The 23,857-nt window shown below is 40.1% G+C and overlaps 2 protein-coding genes across 2 annotated transcripts; both read right to left on the bottom strand.

Moving 5' to 3' along the window:
* Nucleotides 1-3,859: 3,859 nt before the first annotated feature.
* Nucleotides 3,860-11,053, bottom strand: LOC137278302 (beta-porphyranase A-like). The gene is made up of 3 exons (XM_067810554.1): nt 10,775-11,053; nt 9,521-9,665; nt 3,860-5,335 (listed from the first exon to the last, which is right to left on the bottom strand). The coding sequence occupies exons 1-3, from the start codon at nt 11,000-11,002 to the stop codon at nt 3,879-3,881; spliced, it is 1,830 nt and encodes a 609-aa protein (XP_067666655.1). The 5' UTR covers nt 11,003-11,053; the 3' UTR covers nt 3,860-3,878.
* A 6,929-nt stretch (nt 11,054-17,982) lies between these two features.
* Nucleotides 17,983-23,403, bottom strand: LOC137278292 (beta-porphyranase A-like). The gene is made up of 3 exons (XM_067810542.1): nt 23,072-23,403; nt 21,851-21,995; nt 17,983-19,534 (listed from the first exon to the last, which is right to left on the bottom strand). The coding sequence occupies exons 1-3, from the start codon at nt 23,303-23,305 to the stop codon at nt 18,078-18,080; spliced, it is 1,836 nt and encodes a 611-aa protein (XP_067666643.1). The 5' UTR covers nt 23,306-23,403; the 3' UTR covers nt 17,983-18,077.
* Nucleotides 23,404-23,857: the final 454 nt, after the last annotated feature.

Raw genomic sequence — 23,857 nt, 5'->3', positions numbered from 1 at the left:
GGACAGACTTCCCAAGCAGCTTGAGTTGACATGTACTTTAAAAAAACTCAACAGACAGTTTTAAAGCCTCATAATGTCTTCTACAAATCGTTACGCGCCCACGTCAGAAGCAGGGCCATTGCATGGTTACAAGCTGGTGAATTCTTAAGAAGCGTTGTTCGCCGTCCGTGTCTCCCTCTGTGCTTCACAGACGAGGTGTCAACTTGAACGACCCAAGAGCTGTGTTTAGTCGCCACTCTTATGTTTATCATATCATCATCACCCGTGAACCCCATAAACATTACTAAAACAAAAATGAGACATGCAGCTTTATGGATGACAACTTCTTGTTTATTACATTGAGCGACGTATCGATGTAGATTCTTACATCGTTTTCATTACATCAAATCAAATGTGTTACTTCGTGCGAATAACTAAGGGATGCGTAGACACGCCTTCAATATTACGGCTGGTATGCCAATCCCTGAGCAATCCATTTTCAAGGGTCTTTCACTGATTGGATATATTATTGACTGGGTTGTTGTGAGTGAGTGAGTGAGTGAGTGAGTGAGTGAGTGAGTGAGTGAGTGAGTGAGTGAGTGAGTGAGTGAGTGAGTGAGTGAGTGAGTGAGTGAGTGAGTGAGTGAGTGAGTGAGTGAGTGAGTGAGTGAGTGAGTGAGTGAGTGAGTGAGTGAGTTGATATTTAACGTCACATCGGCAATATTTCAACCATATCGTGACGGGACAATAACATTGAAATGGAATATATGAGCACCATGAAAACCTGTCGACAAAGGACAGTAAAACAACTAGAATATCACAATTTCAATTAAAACAAGCATGGAAAGTTAACACTAATATCACTATTGAGACAATACAATATAAAAACAGACTATATATCGCCAACAATAGAAGGTAGATCACCACACTAGGGACCATGGGGACTTACAGTACCTTTGCTACCTACATGGACCTCAGTTGGATTTACACCATCCCTTCAGCTGCTGGTGAGTGTACGAAACGTTAGCCAAAATTTAAATAACATGAATACTACGATTAAAAACGTGGTAGGCTTAAATTTATATCAAATGTTTTGGGACTTACGTACCCTCTCAGGAGGACAATAATTTTACTATACTTCAACCCCCTTTGAGGGTACAGCCACCAACAATTCAACTTATTTATCTGAGCTACCAATATTTAAAATACAAATATTTACAGAACATATTACTCAAACTTCAACCAAAAAATCAATTTCTTTTAAGAAACCAGTAACTAAATGAGAAGCAACAGTGGTAAAAAGATCCTTGATGGTTTTGACATTCAAATACTAATACAGGATATGCTTGACCGTGACTCTCTCATCACAATGGATACAAAATGGAGGATCCTCACTTTTTAACAGGTACGCATGAGTATGTGTGGCCAATACGACATCGTCGTATAACCTCTTCAAATCTCGACTGACAACCCAAGTGGGTATAACCAATGTAAGGTTTTATCTCATGTAATTTATTTATACCTATTTGGGTGTCCCACTTCTTCTGCATCAGGTCACGGAAATAACACCTAATGGTGGCTTTGTAATCACTGTAAGGAATAGGCAGTGGGGTCACAGATTTGTTGAGTGCTGCTTTAGCCGCAAGGTCAGCCAATGTGTTACCAGAGATCCCTACATGGCTGGGTAACCAACAGAAGACGATGCCGTATTGGCCAGTAGCAAGATCATTATACAATTCAATAATGTCAATTAAAAGTGGATGTTTACAAGAAATATTTTTAATAGCCTGAAGGCAAGAAAGAGAGTCGGAATATATTATATACTGTTTACGTTTCGGGTGTCTTTGAATATATTTAAGGGCTGTTAATATGGCGTTAGCTTCAGCTGTAAAAATAGAACTATTGTCTGGTAATCTAGAAGATATTGTTCTGGATCCAATGACAGTAGCACAAGCAACTGCGCCACCGTCCTTGGATCCATCTGTATATAAGGATTTATAATTGTTATATTTATGTTTCAATTGATTATATTGTTGTTTATACTGTAATTCATTGGCGTCTGATTTTTTAAATGTAGTTAATGTAAGGTCAACTTGTGGCTTAACCAACTGCCAAGGAGGAGAAGAAAGAAGACGGGAGGGAGCTATATTTTCCAGCTCAATGCTAGAAGCAGCAAGAAATGGCTTAATTCTGAGCCGAAGAGGCGGAAGAAGGGAAGACGTTTTGTTATACAAATCCTCATAGAGAGGATTCACAATGTTTGGATTGAGAGGAGAACGTGATTATTGCCAGTACACATATCTTGCACTTCACAAGATCAGGCATGTTTTATCTATGAGTTGATTGATTTAAGATAGTCCAGTTCGACGTCGCAAGATGCCATATTTCTGCTTGGTGTTAACTTCCGGTGCAAGCCAATTTATGATCTCGTTTAATCAAGTGTTCATGTATTATTTTAATTTCCCTTATACTTGCCCCTTCATCAGGTGAATGACAGTGAATACATTATTATTGCTGTTTTTATTATTTGTACTGTGTGTTGTGGCTTGCGCGCATTAAGTAAGTGCTCTTTTCACTTGATTTGCTTCATTTTCACTCATGCTTCATATGACAGACATATTGAATTCCTCATATTAAAGTCAACTGAGAGTTTAATCAATACTACTGACCGTCCTTCAAAACGTTGCTGTGTGTTAATGATGTTTATCATATCCCAGATATTGTACTGTGTAAAGAAAGATATGTGCATGATTATTAACAGTTCAACCATAGTATTTATTACATTCCGCTGTATATTTTCTATTATTCATTTCATTGTCTGTCTCGCATACCGTGTAAATGAACATTCTATCGATGTAAACAGGTTACTAATAGGGGCTCCTGCTTGATAACCTTTTTGTGCATATTTTTAGGATCACAATTCTAAATCTATTGGGTTGATTTATAACATCCGCAAAACCAGAATGTATCTAACAGAGACCACCTCCACAGTGTACCAGTTAAGAGCGTCCGCCCTAAGAGGGGTAGGTCGCGGGTTCGATCCCCGGCTGCATCATGCTAAAAGACGTTAAAACATGATACTTGTTGTTCCGTGTTTGGTATTAATGAGTACAACAAGGACTGGTCGGCTCGGAGTCAGTATAATGTGTCTGAGTGCATACATGCACACACATGCATATGATGTGGCATTCTTTGTAGTATCTCTGTCCGCCAGCACTATACGACAGCTTGAGACATCACGCCGTCATATGAGCGTAATGTAAAGAGCGACGTTAAACCTCATCAATGTTTCGAGCGTTTTTTTCTAATTTGCATAATCATTGATTAGGTGATGGTTATTAATGGTTCGCAATGTTTGGCGTTTTGAGTTGTGGGTCACATTTGGCAACAGTATTTTTAGCGGCAGGCCTCTTTAGATAACACACCAGAGTTAACTATCCTTGTTCGAGAAATTTCAAAGTGAATGGCGATAGCCGCACATTGCTCCAATGTTCCAGACATTGTGTCAGTGTATATCAAGGCTTGTTGTCGTGTTGAGGGACACACACAGGAATTTACACTCGGAATTACTGGAGTTGTGTGCCGCTGCCTTTTGTAACGCCTATTTGTCAACAACATCATCTACATCACTATCGTTTGACAAAGTCTGACTGCTGACTTTTTGAACAAGCTTCAATTGGTATTTCTGCTCTCTCTGTGCAATACCAAGATTCTGGTGAGTTAATTTTCTTGTCCTGTTACCTGACTTTTGACTCAGTTGCACTGTACTAGAAATCTGCATTGTGATTCATTGTAGCTTGCTCATCGTTTGCTCAGTATATTTCAGACTTGTCTGCTTTTTGTAAATGGCACCCTTTTTATATATACACAACGAACAAAGAACTGAACAATGATTTTATCTAATGAAGCTTGCCAGCAACCAGTGCGACGGATGTCACGTGACCACCGTTTCCATCAAATGTCATGGTCACTGTATTTGACGTGTGGACCTGTGATGCCGGAACCATGAAGACCCACACGTTCCACTTTGTTTTCCTGTTAACCTTTGTGGCATCAAACAACATGTAACTCGAAGATAACGTGTGGCCATTGAAGACAACGGTCTTGGGTTTTGCATTGGCATTCTTGTCGCGGCTAATTCCTACTCTAAGATACGATGAATGGTATCCGGAGCTGGGTAGATCGATGGTTGTCTGTGCATGTCCGTTGCTGATAGGGATGATCATTTTCTTGCCATAGTATGTGTTCTCGTTATCCGTGCGTATTCCATTAAAGTTGTAGTTAGTTTTAAACTTGTAGAAGCAGGTTGACGATCCAGGCAGATCGACGGTGCCATGAAGCTTAGACCTGTCGAAATGGTAATTGGCATGAATAGATGGATTGCCATTGTCGAGCAGAACGCATGTTTCTTCACCAGAGGAAGGGTTAAGCCAGTTGTTGGGAAAGTCCAGTTTAACATTCTCGAATTTACTTCCATAGTTGTGGAGTAGAACCATCATCTCTTTTGTGTGAGGATTTGCAAGGGCGAGTGATGCAACTACTCTCTCCTGTCCATTGTATTGACTGGAGATACGGAGGAATCTGTGGTCATAAATAAAATTTTTCCATAACGTGAAGAATTTTGTCATCTCACGAGGTTGTCCTTGCATTGTAAATAAGGAATTCCGAAGGGAAGGATGACCTGGATATTGCTCATTCGAAAAGAGAAATACGGTAACTCTGTCGATAAACTCTCTCAGGTTAAGGAAAGTAAACATGAAGCCGTTTGATTGATAAATGGTCTGAAAGTCTATTAGTCCATTTTCAAAACCGGCTGGAACTCCTGACACGCCTAATCCAAATTCAGTGTTAATTAGCTGAACGTTCTTTCCTTTCTTGATATGGGAATAATTCTCCACCATGTCAAGAGAAGCAACCAGACGAGCTTCGTTGATGCCAGAGTTGGTATGGCTTCCACCTGAGATATGCAGATAGTTGTAGGAATGGAACGAGAAAAAGTCCAAGTGATCAAGAGACATGTCCAGAAACTTTGCAGTTCTTTTCCAGGAGCTGAAGTTATTTTCATCTGCTTGTCGTAATGCCATACTAGTGTACGACGGTCCGGCAACTTCCATTCCAAATCGTGATTTCAGCTTGTCGGCCACGGCTCTGTGAAAGTCTATATTCGTTTGTGGGTCAATAACATCTTCGTACCAGTCAGGTTCATTGATGACCTCAAATATGTGGGGAAGGCGACCGCCTGTGTAGTCCTTGGCACTCTGAACCATCAGCGATACAAACTCTGATGCAGCGTCAACATTGTTTGGGAATCCGCCATGATGATGAGACTTATCTATCCAGGCGGGCCAGTGTCTACCTGGAACATGAGCGAGTGAGTTCATTTTCATTCTACTTTTAGGAATTTTCCATCAGTATCATTGCAAAAACTGGCCTTCACGCATTATTCCCGTATTATTCCCATATACGGAACTGAACAGGGGTCTTCAGCATGACAAGTGAGTCTTTACCACTACGTGACAGAAACATGTGTGAGAAGAGATAATGTAAGGGTCGAGTGACTGAGTTAAAAATTTAACGTCATCCTCGCAACATTTTTGATGAGAAATATTTTGCATGCACAATAAATACAATACATTAGAACATAAAAAGAGGCTATAGTAACGCCAAAAACTGAAGGTAGATCACCATACTTGGATCCATTAGGACTTAAGTACTGCTGGATTTACACCATCCCTTCAGGCACTGGCGATTGTATTGATCTTTTGTTATAATCATAAACAACAAATGTAGAACAACATTTGCCTCGAATGTTTTGGGATTTATGAATGGCAGACACCAGAAGTCCGTGATAATAAAATGACTGAGTAAATAAGAAAGTGAATTGCTGGGCCGTAATAATTTCCAGTTGCAGGTTTTGTGTCCCCAATGCCCATTTACTAGCTGAATAGAACTCGCACAAGAGTGAGTGAGTAAAGTTATGTTTATGCCGCACTCGTTTGGATCAGACCAGCATGAAAACTGATATGCGCAGTGGGGAACCGATGACGTATCAACCAAGTCAGGACGACTGACCAACTGATCACATTAGTCGCCTCTTACAACAAGGATAGTCGCCTTTTGTGGCAAGCATGAGTTTCTGGACACCTATTCTACCCCGGATCTTCAAGGACCAGTACCTGCACCATAGACTGATAGGACAAAAACTGTAAAAGGTAAAGCATTCAGATTATCATTAGACACTGGGACACCTGTTCGAGGTTGGCTTTGTCCAAGGTATCTCTCTCTAACGCTATATCACTCTTTTTATACTCACCGCCAAAAGAAACGCGACATTCCTCAATATCTACTGTGACGTAAATCAACAGTGGCTTTCTGATATGTAATTGATTCCGTTAATGCTGTTTTTCGAGCCAAAACCTGTTTACTACAGACACAGCGTATGTGACGTCACACATCGCTGATGTGAACGTAGTGCCGAGACAGGTCTTGAAATAGAATGACATTATTTCCATGATGCTCTTGCTCTTATGATGCCGATGATAGATGTTACTGCTTAACGTCTGTGTTCGCATGTTCACAACAGTGACCGTTTAACAGTCCCGTTTAAGAGCTACCGAACGTCAGAGAGCTGTAGGGACTATTGAGGCAGCAGGTTGGAGCTTCCAACGCGTCGCCAGGCATTATGGAACTCATCAGTTCATCTGACCACTATCAGCAGACAAACACTGTTGCTGACCACCCTCGTGGCGGACGTCCACGTGTAAACGTCACACTGGCAAGACCACTCCATTGTGACCTCTCATTTGACAAGTTGCTTCATACCAACTACCACAACAGCATGTAAGACCGTAGGAAGACACAGCAGACCCACACGTCGCCATCATACTCTGGTTTACTTTGCCTTCGAGCACTTTTGACGTGCTGGACTGAACTGGGCGGCAGTCCATCGCAAATGGTGCAATGGATAGTGGCAGAACATCGTCGTCTCAGATGAAAGTCGCTTTTGCATCGTCATCTCAGAAGGCAGAGTGAAAATATGACGTCGTCAAGGTGAAAGATTCTCAGAACCATGTGTTTTGGAGAGAGATCATTGAGCAAGGCCTTCCCTCATGTTTTGGGGTGAAATAAGTTTGGGCGACATGTACAACATGTAATCTTTCAGACCAATTCGCACGGTCTTGGTAGGGGTGTTAATGCGCAGCCCTGAATCGACGAAGTGTTGACACTAGTAATTCGTCCAGTTTTCTTTCGAAGACGTCATCTTGTTTTTCAGCACGATAAAGCGGGAGTGCACACTGCAAGACTGACACAGACATTCTTCCAGATCAACAACATTCATACAATGATTAGCCAGCTTTGATTTGAATCCCATCGAACGCCTCTGGGATGAGATGGAAAGACAAGTTCACCAACAGTAAGCACGCACAGATAACTTGCAACGACTACAACGGAATGTTGTTGACGCTTATAACAACATTCCCAACAGGTCCATTCGACGTCCCTTCAACAGCATTGGGAGGTGATATGTTACTGATGCCAATGGGGGTCACAGCCGTTATTGACGTTAACTCCATCACAAGGGACAATTATTTCAAATCAAGAACTATGATGGACCTTTTTAGTAGCTTAAGTTCTCATTTAATTTTTGCATATTTAAAAGAATTAGATTTGTTATCTGACTTGTAAATATATAAACATTTTATGATAGGAAGTTGAATTAGTAACTGAGATCGTTAGCGGCTGTATCCTCGAAGGGTGTTGAAGTACCGTAAAATAATTGTCCTCCTGAGAGGGTACGTAAGTCCCAAAACATTTGAGGTCAAATTTAATCTTCCATTTTTTTGTAGCTGTAGTATTTCTGTCATTTTAATTTGTGGCTAATCTTGCATACAATCTCCAGCAGCTGAGGGGATGGTGTAAATCCAGCTAGGGTCTATGCAGGTAGCAAAAGTCCCCATGGCCTCTCGTATGGTGATCTACCTTCAGTTGTTCTCGATCTATAGAGCCTGTTTTTATGGTATTGTCTGAATAATGATGTTAGTTTTAACTTTCCAAGCTAGTTTTATTTATTATTGTGATACTCTAGTTGTTTTACTGTCCTTCGTTGACAGGTTGTTTACTATATATATATAGATTCCTCTTTTCAAGACTGTTCTCGTCACGATATGGCTGCAAGATTGCCGATGTGACGTTAAATATTAACTCACTCACTCACTATTGACGTTAACGTGTGTTTCCCGTTAAGGTTTCCAAATTGATTTATTGGATTTTCCTGTCATGTGAAAAATAAACATACCAAGTGCTTTTTTCGAGTTATCGCTGACTTTTTTGAAAGTAAAGTTAGTCAAAAAAATGCCATGTTTTATTCATTGTCAATACCTTCATTTCACACTATTCACGTTACTTTTGGTGGTGATTGTATACATCGCTGAGAGAGTGAGTGAGTGAGTTCAAAGTCACAGCGTCAATATTTCAGCCATATCGTGACAAACTTGGTGCCACACTGGAGACCATGTGGAATTACAGTACATTTACCCTATATAGGGTCTAGCTAGATTTACACTTCAGCTGTTATCGATTTAGACACATCTAGCCCAAAATTAAAAAGACACAAATGCTACGATTATAAACAGTGGAAAGTTTAATGTAATTGTAATGTTTTGCGATTTACTTACCGTGTCAGGAGGACAATAATTTTACAGTACCTTAGCCTCCTCGATGATTCAGCCACTAACCATCTGAGTTACTAATTCAAAGTTCCAATCCTAAAATATTTATCTAATTACAAATCAATTTAATAATAATAACAATTCTCATTTTTTTTTACCAATGCAATAATTAAATGTGAACTGATATTGTTAAAAAGATCGTTCGTAGTTCTTGATTTGAAATAGGTATCCCTAGTGATGGAATACTAAACACAGTCTATCGGGATGTTCTAGACAGTGATTCACACGCGATGGAAAAGGAGGATCTTCGCCGTTCATAAAATATTCGTGCGTATATCATATATGGCCAATGCGACATGGTTGCATAACGACGTCTTCAAATCTGGACTGACAACCCAAGTGAGTGTAACGGATATGGTTTCATTGCATGTTATTTATTGATACCTGCTAGGGTGTCATACTTCTTCTGCATCGGCTAGCTTTGTAATTAGTGTATCAAATAAGAAGTGGCGTCACAGATTTAATTTGGCATTGAAGTCGCCCATCGTATTACCAGGGATTCCAAAAAGATAACCAACAGATCACGATGTCGCATTGGCCAATAGCAAGATAATTATACAATTCAATACTTTCTATTAAGAGTGGATGTTTACAAGAAAGATTTGTGATAGTCTGAAGACATAAAGAGAATCGGAAAATGTTATGTGTTGTAAATATTTACGATATCTTTTATATATTTAAGAGTTGGTAAGATAGCGTTAGCTTTTCTGTTGTGAAAATACAGCTGTACTTGGGTAGTCGAGAAGATATTCTTCTATATCCAATGACAGTGGCACAAGCTCTCTCTAAAAGAGTTTAGTAACGTCTCATACCTTCTATGTTCCAGACAATGTTAGCGATGTTGTTCCCATAGTTACTGAGTTGTTGCATATACCATGACCACGTTTTTGACTGGAGCGCGTGGTCCTGGAGATATGTAGGGTCTGGGTAGCCATGGTGACTGTGGCTTTGAGGCCACTGAAAAAAAAATACATTGACAAGAACTTAGATGCCGTTCCATTCTGGGGACATCATCAATGACATAATGTCAAACGTAAATACTTTACAATGTGATGTTACAAAATCTGTCACCAAAGTAGAGATTGAAACTAGCATGGAACGTAAAATGATATCATATTTAGGAAATTATAACATAAAAAGTGAGCGAGTGAGTCACACTGGCAATATCTCAGCCATATCTTTACCACTTAGCATCACTGAATTTATCTTTGTTTGAAACCACTGAGTATCGCAGAATATCCTATGTTTGAAACAACTAACGAAATAAACACCGATGAATATCTGTGTTTGAAACCACTTTTCAACAGAATATCTCTGGGTTTGAAACAGATAAATCTTTTCAACAAATAACAGATTGAGTGAGCGAGTTAAAATTACAATCACATGGGCAGTATTTCAACGGTATCGCGACTTTCAAAGTTTTATGTATAAATGAAAATTATGTTACATACAAACTTGTGTACTTACCTGTCTACTAAGGACAGTGAAATAACCTATTTTTCACAGAATTATACTGCAAAGTAGCATGTGAGCATAAAACACTATTTCTATCTTTATGCAAACGGACTATAGATTACCAACAGTCGAAGGTATATCACGATACTTGGGATCAAGGGGACTTACAGAAACAGAGATTCAGCAGTGTAGCAATGTAGTCTGTTCCAGACATACCGATAGGAGACCTGTCCCGTGATCATTAAAGTATGTATTATTTCCTACACATTAACTGCCTCATTTCCATCGCATGGCAAAGCATAGACTTTGTTGGAGTGTGTGAGCGAGTTAGGTGACATTGGCAGTATTTCAGCCATGCGAGTAAATCAAATCATAGATTCATAAAAAATAAAATTGAACTAGGCATCCCTGTCAACGGTTGGGTTAACAACGTAACACTTACAGATGTATACTTAAAAGTATTTAAGAATTAAGGCAATATAGATGGAGAAAGTCAATGTAGATCACCTTACTAAGCACCGTGGGGAGGCGTCTGCTTGAACAGCAGTACATCGAAATCACACATTTTCCAAAATCTTTTCTTTCTGTATAATGTTTTACCTAATACGTACATTTGGAAAAAGGTTTATGTCTCTGTTCACCCAGCGCCCGGCAGCTGCTCGGATGGATTTCATATTTGGTATTAGGTTCAACTGGGTGAGCCCATTAACTTTGTTCCACCGTTCAACTTCATAGTGCATACGTCCACCCTGGGACAGCCACTCGTTGTAGATCGTGACAGTTGTGTCAGAGGACGCTGCTCCCCACAGCAATAAGGTGTACAGAACCGGTAGCAACATTTCACATGCTGCTATCAAGAAATTCTGCTTTTAAATGTTTGTTTCAGGGTTGTGGCCAACGTGGGAAAGTAGCACATGACAGTCCTCAGGTAATAGTCAAAACATGTTTGAGATAAGAGTAGATAAAGTAAGTGGTATGGAAACGTGTCTCTGTCTAAACAGAGTCATCCCCTCAAGCATCATATCTGTAAAGGGTTAGAACTGGTCTTCAGCAACCCATACTTGTCGCAAGAGACGACTAACTGGATCAGGTGGTCAGGCTCGCTGACATGTCATCGTATTTCAGTTGCGTAAATAGATGCAGAAGCTGCTGATCACTGGAGTGTCTGGTCCACAATCGATTATTTCCAATCGACAGGCGAGTGAGAGCGTGAACATTTAAAGTCACATCAGCAATATTTCAGCCTTGTTGTGACTGGAACTAGTTTATTCTTGTTATACCTGAATATCTGCCATCGAGGGACAATATAAAAACTATTAGTATATTACAGGATGTTAAAACTAGTTGCAGGAGGATAAAATAGCTCATTGTATGTTACGATACACAAGTAAATATGGGTCTATAAACTAGGAGTTCAGAGATCATTGTATGTTTTCAACCATTTCATAGGTGTATGTTCATGAATTGCTGTCAGGTATCTTATTTGAATAATGCTCTATCGAAGGGGTTGCATGCAGTGGATATATCACTGCAACCAATTGATATGTAGTTTCCAACAGGCATGAAACGATCTATGTTACTGATAGATAGATTCAAGTATACGACCTCTCATGTTAATCCTTAAAACTTCCGTGCTTCCAGGCGGCCTCATATGCTTTTTTTCAAGATTGAAGAAAACTGATACTTATGTGTTTTGTAGTTCTGGCAGCACGCTCGGATAAGGATTCTGAATGTTTTCAACGATCGATAGCATGTCTGTTTATCTGGCAAACGTATTGAATATTTGTAATAAGGTTATTAGTTTCCAGATTCCAAACGTATCAATTATTTACAAATTGTTCATGGTTTTACCAACACAGCAAACCTGGATTCAGATACGAAAGGTCAGGCTGTGGTCACAGGCACTCTGAACAATCAAAGAGACAATTTCACTATTGTTCGGAAACATACTTAAATATATGAGACCTATACATCAGGTATTACACATTAGATGGTATCTTAAGTAAAACATTCAGCCTTCAGTAGAAGTTCCTGAAAAGCCCCCCAATAAATTCCGATATCTCGTATAATTCCACGTTGAAACAAGGTAAGTAATGAAGCTTTGTGTGGACAGGCGTTTCAAAAAGAGGCACTTCAATCTTTTAAGGGTTACTATAAACAGTTCCATACGTTCCTGCCATTCCTGACAAGGAGATAACGGTAAAGATATTTTCTCCCATAACCTACTTTACGTTTTTCTGAACTAAATACTTGACAAATTCCCATACGGTCTCATAGCAAATGTTTTTCACCAACGTTTTTCAGAGTTGGATTCATAATTCACAAGTATCTAAGTCTTCACATCACAGGCAACAAACCCTTTTGCTCTCCGGGTCCGGAGGTGAATACTCATGGATGTTTTCTCTGACCATTTGGCTATATTTGCCAGACATATGTAATGGGAGGGTCATATACTAACCTGATTCTCTTGTGTTGACCACAATAGGGCGTGTATGCAGATCAGTGGAAGGTACCCTGTTTGATAAGTGTCTGTTTTCTCACGCTCAGCAATCTTGTGGATGTATACTGTATGGCGGTCACAGTTCATGCATCATCAATTATCCAGCATCTCCACCATGGGTTTAACAAATGTCCTGGCCTCCTCCAGCTTCATGGGTTCATTAGTGATGTTACGTTTGGGCCCTGTCGCACCATGATGTAAAAGTTGAACGCATGCTGAAGCATCGTGGTATGGTGAGGACGTCGAAAAGTGCATGCTCAAAATTGTAGGCGCATGCCAACGTATACATCCTTCATACGGGGGCCACAAGTTGTAAGTAAATTATGCAATCGTCGTCACACGTTACTTCTAAGTTGGTCAGAAGTGGACATAATGTCTAGTCTACGTAAAACGTGCTTTGACCGTATAACCTTGATCGACTTATCTCCAACGCATGCTGGCGTACATAGACGCATTTGACGGCTACAGAAATTGCTGAACATGTTTCTAACTTACAACTACCGCATGATGGCGTTTATCGGGTCTCGTGGATAGAAATTGGGTTAAACCATCACTATTACCGAAGACTCCACGTTGACCAGATGGTCATGTCATCCACGAGATGGAGGATACGACAAGGCTGAGACGACAATACCTGCCCTTCAACATCAGCATGACCTCATCCTTGTGACACGGTACCAGTTTTGTGTCAATTATGTCAGGGGAAGGAAAAGTGAACGATACAGAATTAACATGGTGTGACCACGGATCGTTAGGCGATCTGCGAGTTCCAGGGCGTCGTCACTACTCTTCGTCTTAACGAGACGGGACCTGAATAACCCTTGAAGGCTTGACAGGGCATTTACTATGTGCATGTCTCCTATTGGAAAACTGTTACAAGATTTTCCAAGCTCATCTTAGGTATTGGGTTCCAAGGTTATAAAGTCGCTACATGCAAATCGATCACACACGGGAGGTCCAGGGTTTCGGACCTAGTTTTAGTAACTGCCTAATGTTTCACCATGTTGTTTCTTAATCTCATTTCTCATTTCACAACATATAATTCCTCTCGTGAAAGTACCTGCGTGTGGGATGATATTGATTCAACCGGCTGCAGTCTGAGTCTAGAGAGATGGTATGAATGTTTGAAATGAATTATGGAAAACAATGATCTGATTTGAGTGAGGGAGTGAGTTTGCTTGCTCTCATGTCAATTGTAAAGATATTCTGGTGATAACACGGCGGGGGACACCGGAAATGGGCTTCACACATTGTGATCATATGGGGAATCGAACCGGTGTCTTTTACGTTTCTAATCATTAGGCTACCCCACCACCCCTATTCCAAAAGAGACGGGAGGCACTAAGACAAAGTATATCTAAATATCCGTTTTACTTGAAAACGGAATTCGAGTATGATTTAGTATGATCACGATATAGCTAATATCTTGAGAACATTGCCGGCAGTGTGTATATATTATTGGAGTGAGTGAGTTAATATTCATGGTCACTTCGGCAATATTTCATATAGTAATTATATTTTACATCACGAAAATTAGAAACTAACACCCAGCTGACGACAACCAGTAACACCACTAGTGTATCACAGATAGCCATATTAAACTAGTAACTAAATCTAAAACATTTAACCAGAAATGACTACACAATGTAAAGTGAGGCTATAGACTACTAGCAAATGAAGGTAGGCCACCATGCCAGAGACCATGGTGACTTAAGGTACATTTGCTTCCTGCATGGACCCTAGATGGATTCATAAAAGGGCATACACGCTACGATTAAGAACATGGAAAGTTTCAGTTTACTTGGGATGTTTTGGGACTTACGTACCCTCTTAGGAGGGCAATAATTTTACAGTAGTTTAACCCCCTTTGAGGATACAGCTACTGACAATCTATATAAGTTACTAATTTAAACTGCTAATGTTAAAACATTTGTCTATTTACAAATCATTTAACAAATGTATTTTTCAAAAAAATGTCATAATTACATAAGAACTGACAGTGAAAAAGATCATTCATAGATCGTGTTTTGAAATAGGTATCCGTTGTAATGGAAAACTCAACACAGTCAGGCAGGACATGTTTGACCGTCATTCTTTCAGCAGAAGGGATACAAAGAAGAAAATCTTCGCCTTTCAATAGATAATCGTGACTGTATCTAACATGGTCAATACGACATCGTCGCATCATGACCTCTTCAAATCTGGATTGACAACCTAAGCAGATGTAACCAACAAATGGCTTTATTGTATAAACCTTATTAATACGTACTTGGGTGTCCCACTTCCTCTGCATCGGACCATGGATGTAAGTTTTTGTGCTAACTATGTAATCAGTGTATGGAATAAGAAGTGGCATCGCAGATGTGTTGCATTACCGATCAAAGAGGTTGGGGCAGAAGAAACAATTTTGAGCTAGTTACCGTCGACACAGTCGCTTTGACACAGGGATGGCTTTTAAGGTAAGGTAAAGAAATTATTGCTTTTTTCTGCGTTGGAAACACACATATACAAGGGATAGATACAGTAGGTATTTAGCCCATGTGAAGTTCTGCTTTCCAACAGGTGACTTACATGAAACCACTCAGCTATCTCTTTGGAATGACATGGCCTTCGGTCTAAATAAATGTTCCAAATTTTACGTGTTTTTTGATTGGTTGGATATGTCAACTACCTTCCACAACTCCTGTTGGAATTCTGTTAGAGAGCATGGTAGAATTCCTTAAACTGTTACCTGACATTGAATGTATGGAATACCAGAAGGGTCAAAATAGTCATACAAAAGAACAGCTTTATTACATGCCAATACTGTATCATCGGGAGGGGTTAAGGTTTTGTAAAAGTATTGCCCTCCTGAGAAGGTGCACAAGTCCTAAAGCATTCACAGCAAATTTAAACTTTCCACTGATTTTAAGCGTAGAACACGTGTATTTTTAATTTCCGGCCAGATGTGTCTAAATTCCAGATGTGTCTAACAGCTGAAGTGATGGTGTAGATCTAGCTGGGACCCACATTCTGCCTTCAGTTGTTTCATATTGAATTGTCTTGTTGTTTTATACTGTGTTTTCTTCTTCAAATACACTTTTCATTTTTATACACTAGTTTTATGTTCATATATGTGATAATCTAGTATTTTACAGTCCTTCGATGACAGCTTTTCTCAATTTATTGTTTTTGATACGGAAATAAATTAATGACCGAGTAAATATTTAGTGTCACATCGTTACCATTGTTGCCATATCGAGACCAGAACATCGAATTTATATGAATATCAAAAGCAATATATTGAGAACGTAAAAACCTGCCACTGAAGTTTTTGTTGATTAATTATCAGTGAAAATCAATACTATTAAGAGCTAGAAAACTGCTTACGATGAATAGTAGTTCTACGGATATATCACATATAAACATATAAAACTAACATTTAACTAAAAATATATACCATGAGGCAATATAGAAACGGACTATAAATCACCATTGAAGGTAGATCATCATACAGGGGACCATGGGGACTTTCAGTACTTTTGCTAACTGCGTGATCCCTAGATGACTTTACATCATCCCTTCAGCCGCTGGCGGTTGGAGAAACAATTTAGCCGAATTTTAACAGAACACAAATTCTACGCTTAAACATCACATAAACTTATATTTAACTTCGAATGTTTCGGGATTTACGTACCCCCTCAGGGGACAGATGAAGAAGGGCCTCTCAAGTGGACCCTTGTGATATTCAACGTCAAGAGAATGTCCCTTTACTAAGTGTATTGTAAAGCTACAAGTGATTCAAAGTACGTAGCTATATATCTAGACGATCTCTTTCCTGTGTCAGCATCCAGTACCAGTTTAACCAATATCACTTGATTGATATTGGTATGTATCATAAAATGTACAAAACATGAGAAATTGATAAAACTGAAGTCTTTGTCTGCATTTCAATGTGGTGTGGTGGCTATTGAAAATTCTGTCCAGGGAGGTGAATAACTGTAAAAACGTCCATACATTCGGAGTACCAGACTGTCTGACACTACAGATGTAAACAGACATATTGTGAAACAACAATGCGCAGAGAAGGAGACAACAATGGACAAATAAAGAAACAATAAGATTGCCTTGAATTAACTGACGTTATGACAGACGCGGTCAAAGTGACAACCAATTAATCAAGACCTTGAGGCTCAATGTGAAGTAGTCTAAATTTCACTAACGAGGGTAGTGGTTAGGCTTTAACGCTGAAACTCTTCTATGGTGTCCCTACCGTGATATTGCTGGATATTGAAATAAGAAGACTCAGTCACAATCATAAGTGACGTCATTTTCATATCTGTTTCATGTTGATGTCAAGTTGGTCTGTTCCTCATGACTCGAGGATTTTTTTCCGTTTTCATCGTCCCGCTTGAACAAATACTTAGTATTTTACAACGATTCGAAGCAAGATCAATACACCCATTGCACACACACACACACACACACACACACACACACACACACACACACACACACACATATATATATATATATATATCACGCAAAAGCGTACATTTGGAGAGTGGCGTCATAATTGTCTGACGTCACAACGTTGTTCAGGTTAACTTGTCTGAAATCTGACGTTTGCTGTTTTTACTGCTAACATTACTGGGTACTTGAATGATTTGTTTTAAGCTTGTCCAATATTGACCTATCTGGACCCGCCGTGATATTGCTGGAAAATTGCTTCGTAAAATACTATTCATTCATTCATTTGCTGGCGTGTTCCAAAATATACCACAAACAGTGTGCCTGTGCCACAGCCCACAACATCCACTACGCTGTCTTGGTCATTCGTTAAGGTCCAAGGTCATTTGTCGGGGCATGATCAATCATAGATTGCAAAACGTTTTGCTACCATAAGTGTTAGTGAGTGGGTATGGTTTGACGGTTGCTGCTGTTTCTCGCAGTATCACTGTGGAGGACATCCAAAATGAGCTTCATACATTGTACCAATGTGGGGATCGAACTGGGGTCTTTGGCGTGAAGAGTTAATGCTTTAACCACTAGACCATTCCACTGCCTTTAACACAAGTGTGGGGCAGTGAGCAACATCTTCCAAGTTCATTATACGTCAATAACAAGTAAAAGCCCTATCTGCTGATTTAACTCAGAGTGCAATGTGCAAGCATCTTTGTAAGCACACTATTGTTTCCTTTTTGAAACGTCGTAGCTGAAATACTGCAGAGGTGACATTAGACTTTAACTAGCTAACTCATCACGCACTTTGACACAGGTGTCGTTCTTCTTTGACTGTAATAGCTGTGGGCAGAGGCATACCAAATCCCAACACACATGGTCATTTAATAAACTTTATTCCTTTATTGACAGGTAGCCTCCTACTGGAAGTTCAGTCATAAGAACGGCCATTTTCTGAGAGGGAGAGTTTTCTTCTATATTTTGCCGACAATGAGGCCAACAGATGACACATGACCACCGTCGCCATCAAAGGTCATGTTGACGTTGTTTGTTGCACGGACCTGTGATTCAGGGACCATGAACACCCACACGTTCCATTTTGTTTTCCCGTCGGTCTTCATAGAATCAAAGAGCATGTAACTTGATGACAACATCTGGCCATTGAACACAACTGCCTTGGGCCGTGCGTCAGCATTCAAGTCTCTGCTAACTCCCACCCTAAGATGCGCAGAACTGTAACCAGTACTTGGAAGACGGATGGTTGTCTGAGCATGCCCATTGTTGATAGGGATGACCATGTCTTTGCCATAATATGTGCTTTGGTTGCACGTGGGCATTCTGTCAAAGTTGTAGTTGGTTTTGAACGTGTAGAAGCATGTTGATGATCCAGGCAGACCCACGGAGCCATGATCTTTCGATATGTTGAAATGATAGTTAGAATGAATTGCCGGATTACCATTTTCAAAAAGAACGCATGTTTGTTCGCCCGTGGAAGGATTGATCCAGCTGTTGGAGAAGTCCAGTAGTACATTTTGCCATTTTCTGTCATAGTTGTGAAGAAGAACTACCACCTCTTTGGTGAGAGGGTTTGCTAGGGCCAGGGGTGCAACGACTCTTTCTTGTCCATTGTATTGACTTGAAACACGAATAAACATTTGGTCATAAACGAAGTTTGTCCAAAACGTGAAATATTTCGTCATGTTAAGAGCACGACCATCTTTTGTAAATAAGGAATTCCTTAGAGTGGGATGACCCGGATATTGAACATTTCCGTGAAGAAAAACTAGAACTATTTCGATAAACTCCCTCAAGTTCAGGAAAGTAAACATGAAACCGTTGGGTTGATAAATGGTCTCAAAGTCAATCGTTCCATTTTCGAAACCGTCGGGAAGTCCGATAACATTTCCTCTACCAAATTCACTGACAACTAACGGAACATTTTTGCCTTTCTTGAGATGGGAGTAATTCTCCACCATGTCAATAGAAGCGACCAGACGAGCTTCGTTGATGCCAAAACGTGAAAAGTTTCCACCTGACACCCGCAGATAACTGTAGGAATGGAAAGAGAAAAAGTCCAAATGATCAAGCGTCATGTCCATAAACTTCGCAGTTCTTTTCCAATAGCTGAAGTTATTTTCATCTGCTTGTCGCATGGCCATACTGGTGTATGTTGGTCCGGCAACTTTCATTCCAAATCGTGATTTCAGCTTTTGGGCAACGACCTTGTGGAAATCTATATTTGTTTGTTGGTCAATAATCTTTTCGACCCAATCAGGTTCATTGATGACTTCAAATGTGTAAGGAAGGCGTCCTCCTGTGTAGTTATTAGCACTCTGAACCATTAGCGACACAAATTCTGATGCAGCGTCAACGTTGTTTGGGAACTGACCTTGATGATGTGACTTATCCATCCAGTCGGGCCAGTTCAGACCTGTAAAAAAGAACGTGAGAAAAAAAAGGAAAGTCAAACATTATCAGCTTGCCTTAAACTACGTTCTAAGTACATTGTTGTGAGTTGATAGGCTGACACATATTTACAGTCAGATTGTACGTCTAGTGAGTGCAAAAAACAACTTTGCAGCTATTTGTCCTGGAGTTTAAGATCTGTACATGTTATAAGTATAGGTCAGCATTGTGTGCAGTAGCACGATTTGACTTTGCGAAAGGTTTACAGAAGAGTAATGAGCAAGTAGTTATTTAGGCACTATAACTAGACCCGTAAAGATCCCGGGGTGGAATAAGCCTTCAGCAACCAATGCTTGCCATTACAGGCGACTTTGCTTGTCGGAATAGGCGACTAACGGGATCGGGTGGTCACGCTTGCTGACTTGGTTGACACATGTCATTGCTTCCCTGTAATGGGAGTCTGTCACACTCGCCAAGAACCATACAAGTTAACTTACTTCGCTTCACCCTAAGGTACTGCTTACAAAATTTGCAGAGCCTCTATTATTTTGTAATGACATGCCCATCACAAGGGATGCATGCTTTACTGTTAAAACAGTTAAGGATCTTTTTAACACAATCAGTTCTCATTTAATTATTGGTTTTTAAAGGAAATGGATTTAATTGTTGAATTCTGGGTAATATGTTGTGTATGTAATATGTAATATGTATTTTAATAATTGGTAATTTAGATTAGGAACTTGAACTTTTAGTGGCTGTACCCTTAAAGGGGGTTGAAGTAATGTAAAATTATTGTCCTCCGGAGACGGAATGTAAATCCCAAAACGTTCATAGTCAATGTAAATTTACCAGGATTTTCAAACGTAGTTTTCTTGTTATTTTAATTTAGGCCAACATTTCTTACATTCACCAACGGCTGAAGAGATGGTGTAAATCCAAATATGGCCCATGCAGGTAAGTAACGTACTGTAAGTCCCCATGGTCCCCATGTTGGTGATCTACCATCAGTTGTTGACGATCTATAGTCTATTTTCATATTGTGTTGTCCCTTATAGCTAAAATGTTTTAGATTTCATAACTAGTTTTACATGTATATCTGTAATATTCTAGTTATTTTAATGTCCTTCGTTGAGAGAATTGTATAATCTAACGCTCATTGTTGTTAATCTGTATATTGTTTTAGTCACGATATGGCTGATATATTGCCAAAGTGACTTTAAATATTAACTGACTCACTCACTCGCTGTAATGATATGTTCCCCAAATGTCAGAGCCATAACAAAGAATAGGGTACAACCATTGAATCACAACTATTAAATGTATCAGTTCAAACTGTGTTACTAATTTTCCTCATTTAAGGACATCATAGCTTTAGAGGCCTGAGGTGCAAGACATGTCCTGGCTTTACTCCTGACAAGCTTAGTTGTGAAAACTAATCCTGTGTACCAGCTGTAAAAGGAAATCATTTCAACAGCGGAACCATTATAAAACCACTTCTCAAAATGACGAAAGATAACACACTTTTACGACTGTTGGTGAAGTAGTTAGCGTGTGTAATTATAAAATCACATCGGTAATATCTTAGCCTAATCGTGACTGGACTAGGCCATTTGTTAATTATGGTGTATGTTACAATCTGTCGCCGAAGGATAGTAAAGCAGACATATAAGAAGAGCTAGAAGCCCAGCAACTGAAGGTAGATCACCATATCTGGAACCATGGGGAGGTACAGTACTGTTGGAACCATTCCTTTAGATGCTAGCGATTTGGGACACGTTTAACCATAAACAAAAGCGTGCATATTCTGCGATTAAAGTGAGGTGAGGTTAAATAGGGGTTTCACGTCGCACATAAAATATAAATATTTCGCTCATATGACGACGTGCATGTGTGTGTACGCGTGGCTACTTGCACAGGTCCAGACTGGTTTTCTTGTGCCAGCTCAGTGAGATACCATGTCACAGTTAAGCATGAGTTCCACCGTCAGACATATTATACTGACTGACTACGAGCCGACCAGTCCTTGTTGTATTCATTAATGACCAGAGCCAGACAGGGACCAACAAGTACGCTTTAACATGTTTAGCTATGACGCGGCAGGGATCGAACCCACGACCTTCTGCTCTCCGGTTGGACGCTCAACCCACCACACCACGGAGGCGGTCGTCTGTGATTGAAATCGAGGTAAGATGAAATATTACTCGAATGTTTCGGGACATACATACCATCTAAGGGGTACAGTATGTTGGTGTAGTACAAGATTACGGGGGATATAAGTAGCTTGCTGTTCCTTATATGGTTTTGGTTCAGTTATCTCTGAAACTTTAATGACTTTAGACACCTCTTATGTTCCAGACCATGTTGTCGATGGCACTCCCATAGCCATTTAGTTGTTGCATATACGATGCCCAAGTCTTTGACTGAAGTGCATGGTCCTGGAGATAGGTGGGGTCTGGGTATCCAGGTTGACTTGGGCTTTCTGGCCACTGAAAATGAAATGATACATTACAGTATGGGTGTGTTAGTTTTTCCGTTGACAACGTCGATAAGTGACTTCCATGTTGTGATGAAGCTTATTTCTGTTGTTCCCGCCGTGATATGCTGGAATATTCCTAGAATACTGATATATGCTGCGTTAACCTCACTCACTCACCCCATGCTGGAGTGAAATAAATATAAACAAACCGAAAATTTAGTCTCATCAGCTCGTGGCGAATGTCCTCGTGTGAAAGTGAAGAGTGTGAGTCACAATGCCTCTAGCTCACTGGTTACAACTGTGCGCTTATTAAGCGTATTTTTTGTAACGAACAACGTGACTGATATAATATTAAGTTCGTACGAGACCGTCAAAGATTTCTAGCGACCGAACCTCGTTTTCCAGATTTCTAGATTTCCTTTTGTGAGAGCACGTTTTATGACAGAGCACACTGCACGGCGTTTGCAAGAACTTGATGGAGCTCAGTATTGCAATGTGCAGGTGACTATGTGTATCAAACGGTACTGATTATTATTTATAGATCCAGTTGAATAAATTGGTGTAAAAATTCGGGACTGTTTATAGTCCTAACTTGCGCAGTAGTAACGTTCCCGAACGTTAATAAAGAAAAAACATAGGGAAATATTCAAGCTGAAAAAGACAGATAATTTACTGAATGAGTGAGTTTTACGCAGCACTCAGCAATATTCCAGCTATATGGCGGCTGTCTGTAAATAATCGAGTCTGGCCCAGACAATCCAGTGATCAACAACATGAGCACTGATCTGCACAATTGGGAACCAATGACATGTGTGAACCAAGTCAGGGAGCCTGACCACCCGATCCCGTTAGTCACCTTTTATGGCAAGCATGGGTTGCTGAAGGCCTATTCTACCCCGGGACTTTCACGGGTAGATCATTTACTGAAAGTCATTTGGGCTAGCTGATATTTGGAACTGCCGGCCCTATACAATAACAACCGGCGCTGGCTGCAATATTACATGAATGGCTCTTTGTCCAGTGACATCATTCAATAATCAAAATATGAAATCATTTACCAGTATATCTTTTGCATGTCATACATACATTAGGAAAGAGGTTGTCACTCTCGTCTCTGTTCAGCCAACGCCCAGCAGCTGTCCCGATAGATTTACATTTGGGTATTAGGTTTTCTTGTGTCAGTCCATTAATTTTGCTCCATCTTGCAAATTCATTGTGAACATGCCCACCCTGGGAGAGCCACTCGTTGTAGATTGTGACGGTTGTGTCAGAAAACGCCGATCCCCACAGCAACAAAGTGCACAGAACCACTAGGAACATTCTGCTGTAGTGCAATCCCTCTTTCGTTCTCTAGCACGAGCTTTAAACTTTAAGTTTAGAGCAGAAATGTACTTGTGAAAATGACTTGTGCAGCGTCTGGTAAAAACGTGTGAGTTAACAGACGACTGAAGACCTGATAACGAACGGTGCCTCAGACCCAACAAATAACCTCCCTCTGCTCTCGTTGTCTTAATCCATTTCAGCTTCAGGATGGGACGTGGTTTTTAGTTGGCAGGGCCCTTTGAACCTCTATACAGGAATGTGCATGTTAAAATGGCTAGTGCTGTTTAGTAAAAACGTGTGAGATAACCGACGATAGAATAATTGATAACCAGAGGTGTATCAGACCAACCCACCCCTTCACCTGCGCACTCTCGCTCTCGTTGTCATATATATATGTATGTAATCTATTTTCTGCTTGAGTATATAACGTGGTATCAGTTGACAGGATGCCCTGAGCCTCCACACGATAAATGAGTGAGCGAGCGTGTTAAAACGTTGGGCCACATTGGCAATATGTCAACCATATCGTGGCTAAATCAGTTGTAAATT

Source organism: Haliotis asinina, chromosome 1, assembly GCF_037392515.1.
Source record: "Haliotis asinina isolate JCU_RB_2024 chromosome 1, JCU_Hal_asi_v2, whole genome shotgun sequence".
Lineage (NCBI taxonomy): Eukaryota > Metazoa > Mollusca > Gastropoda > Lepetellida > Haliotidae > Haliotis > Haliotis asinina.
This window is presented reverse-complemented; position numbering and strand designations above follow the sequence as displayed.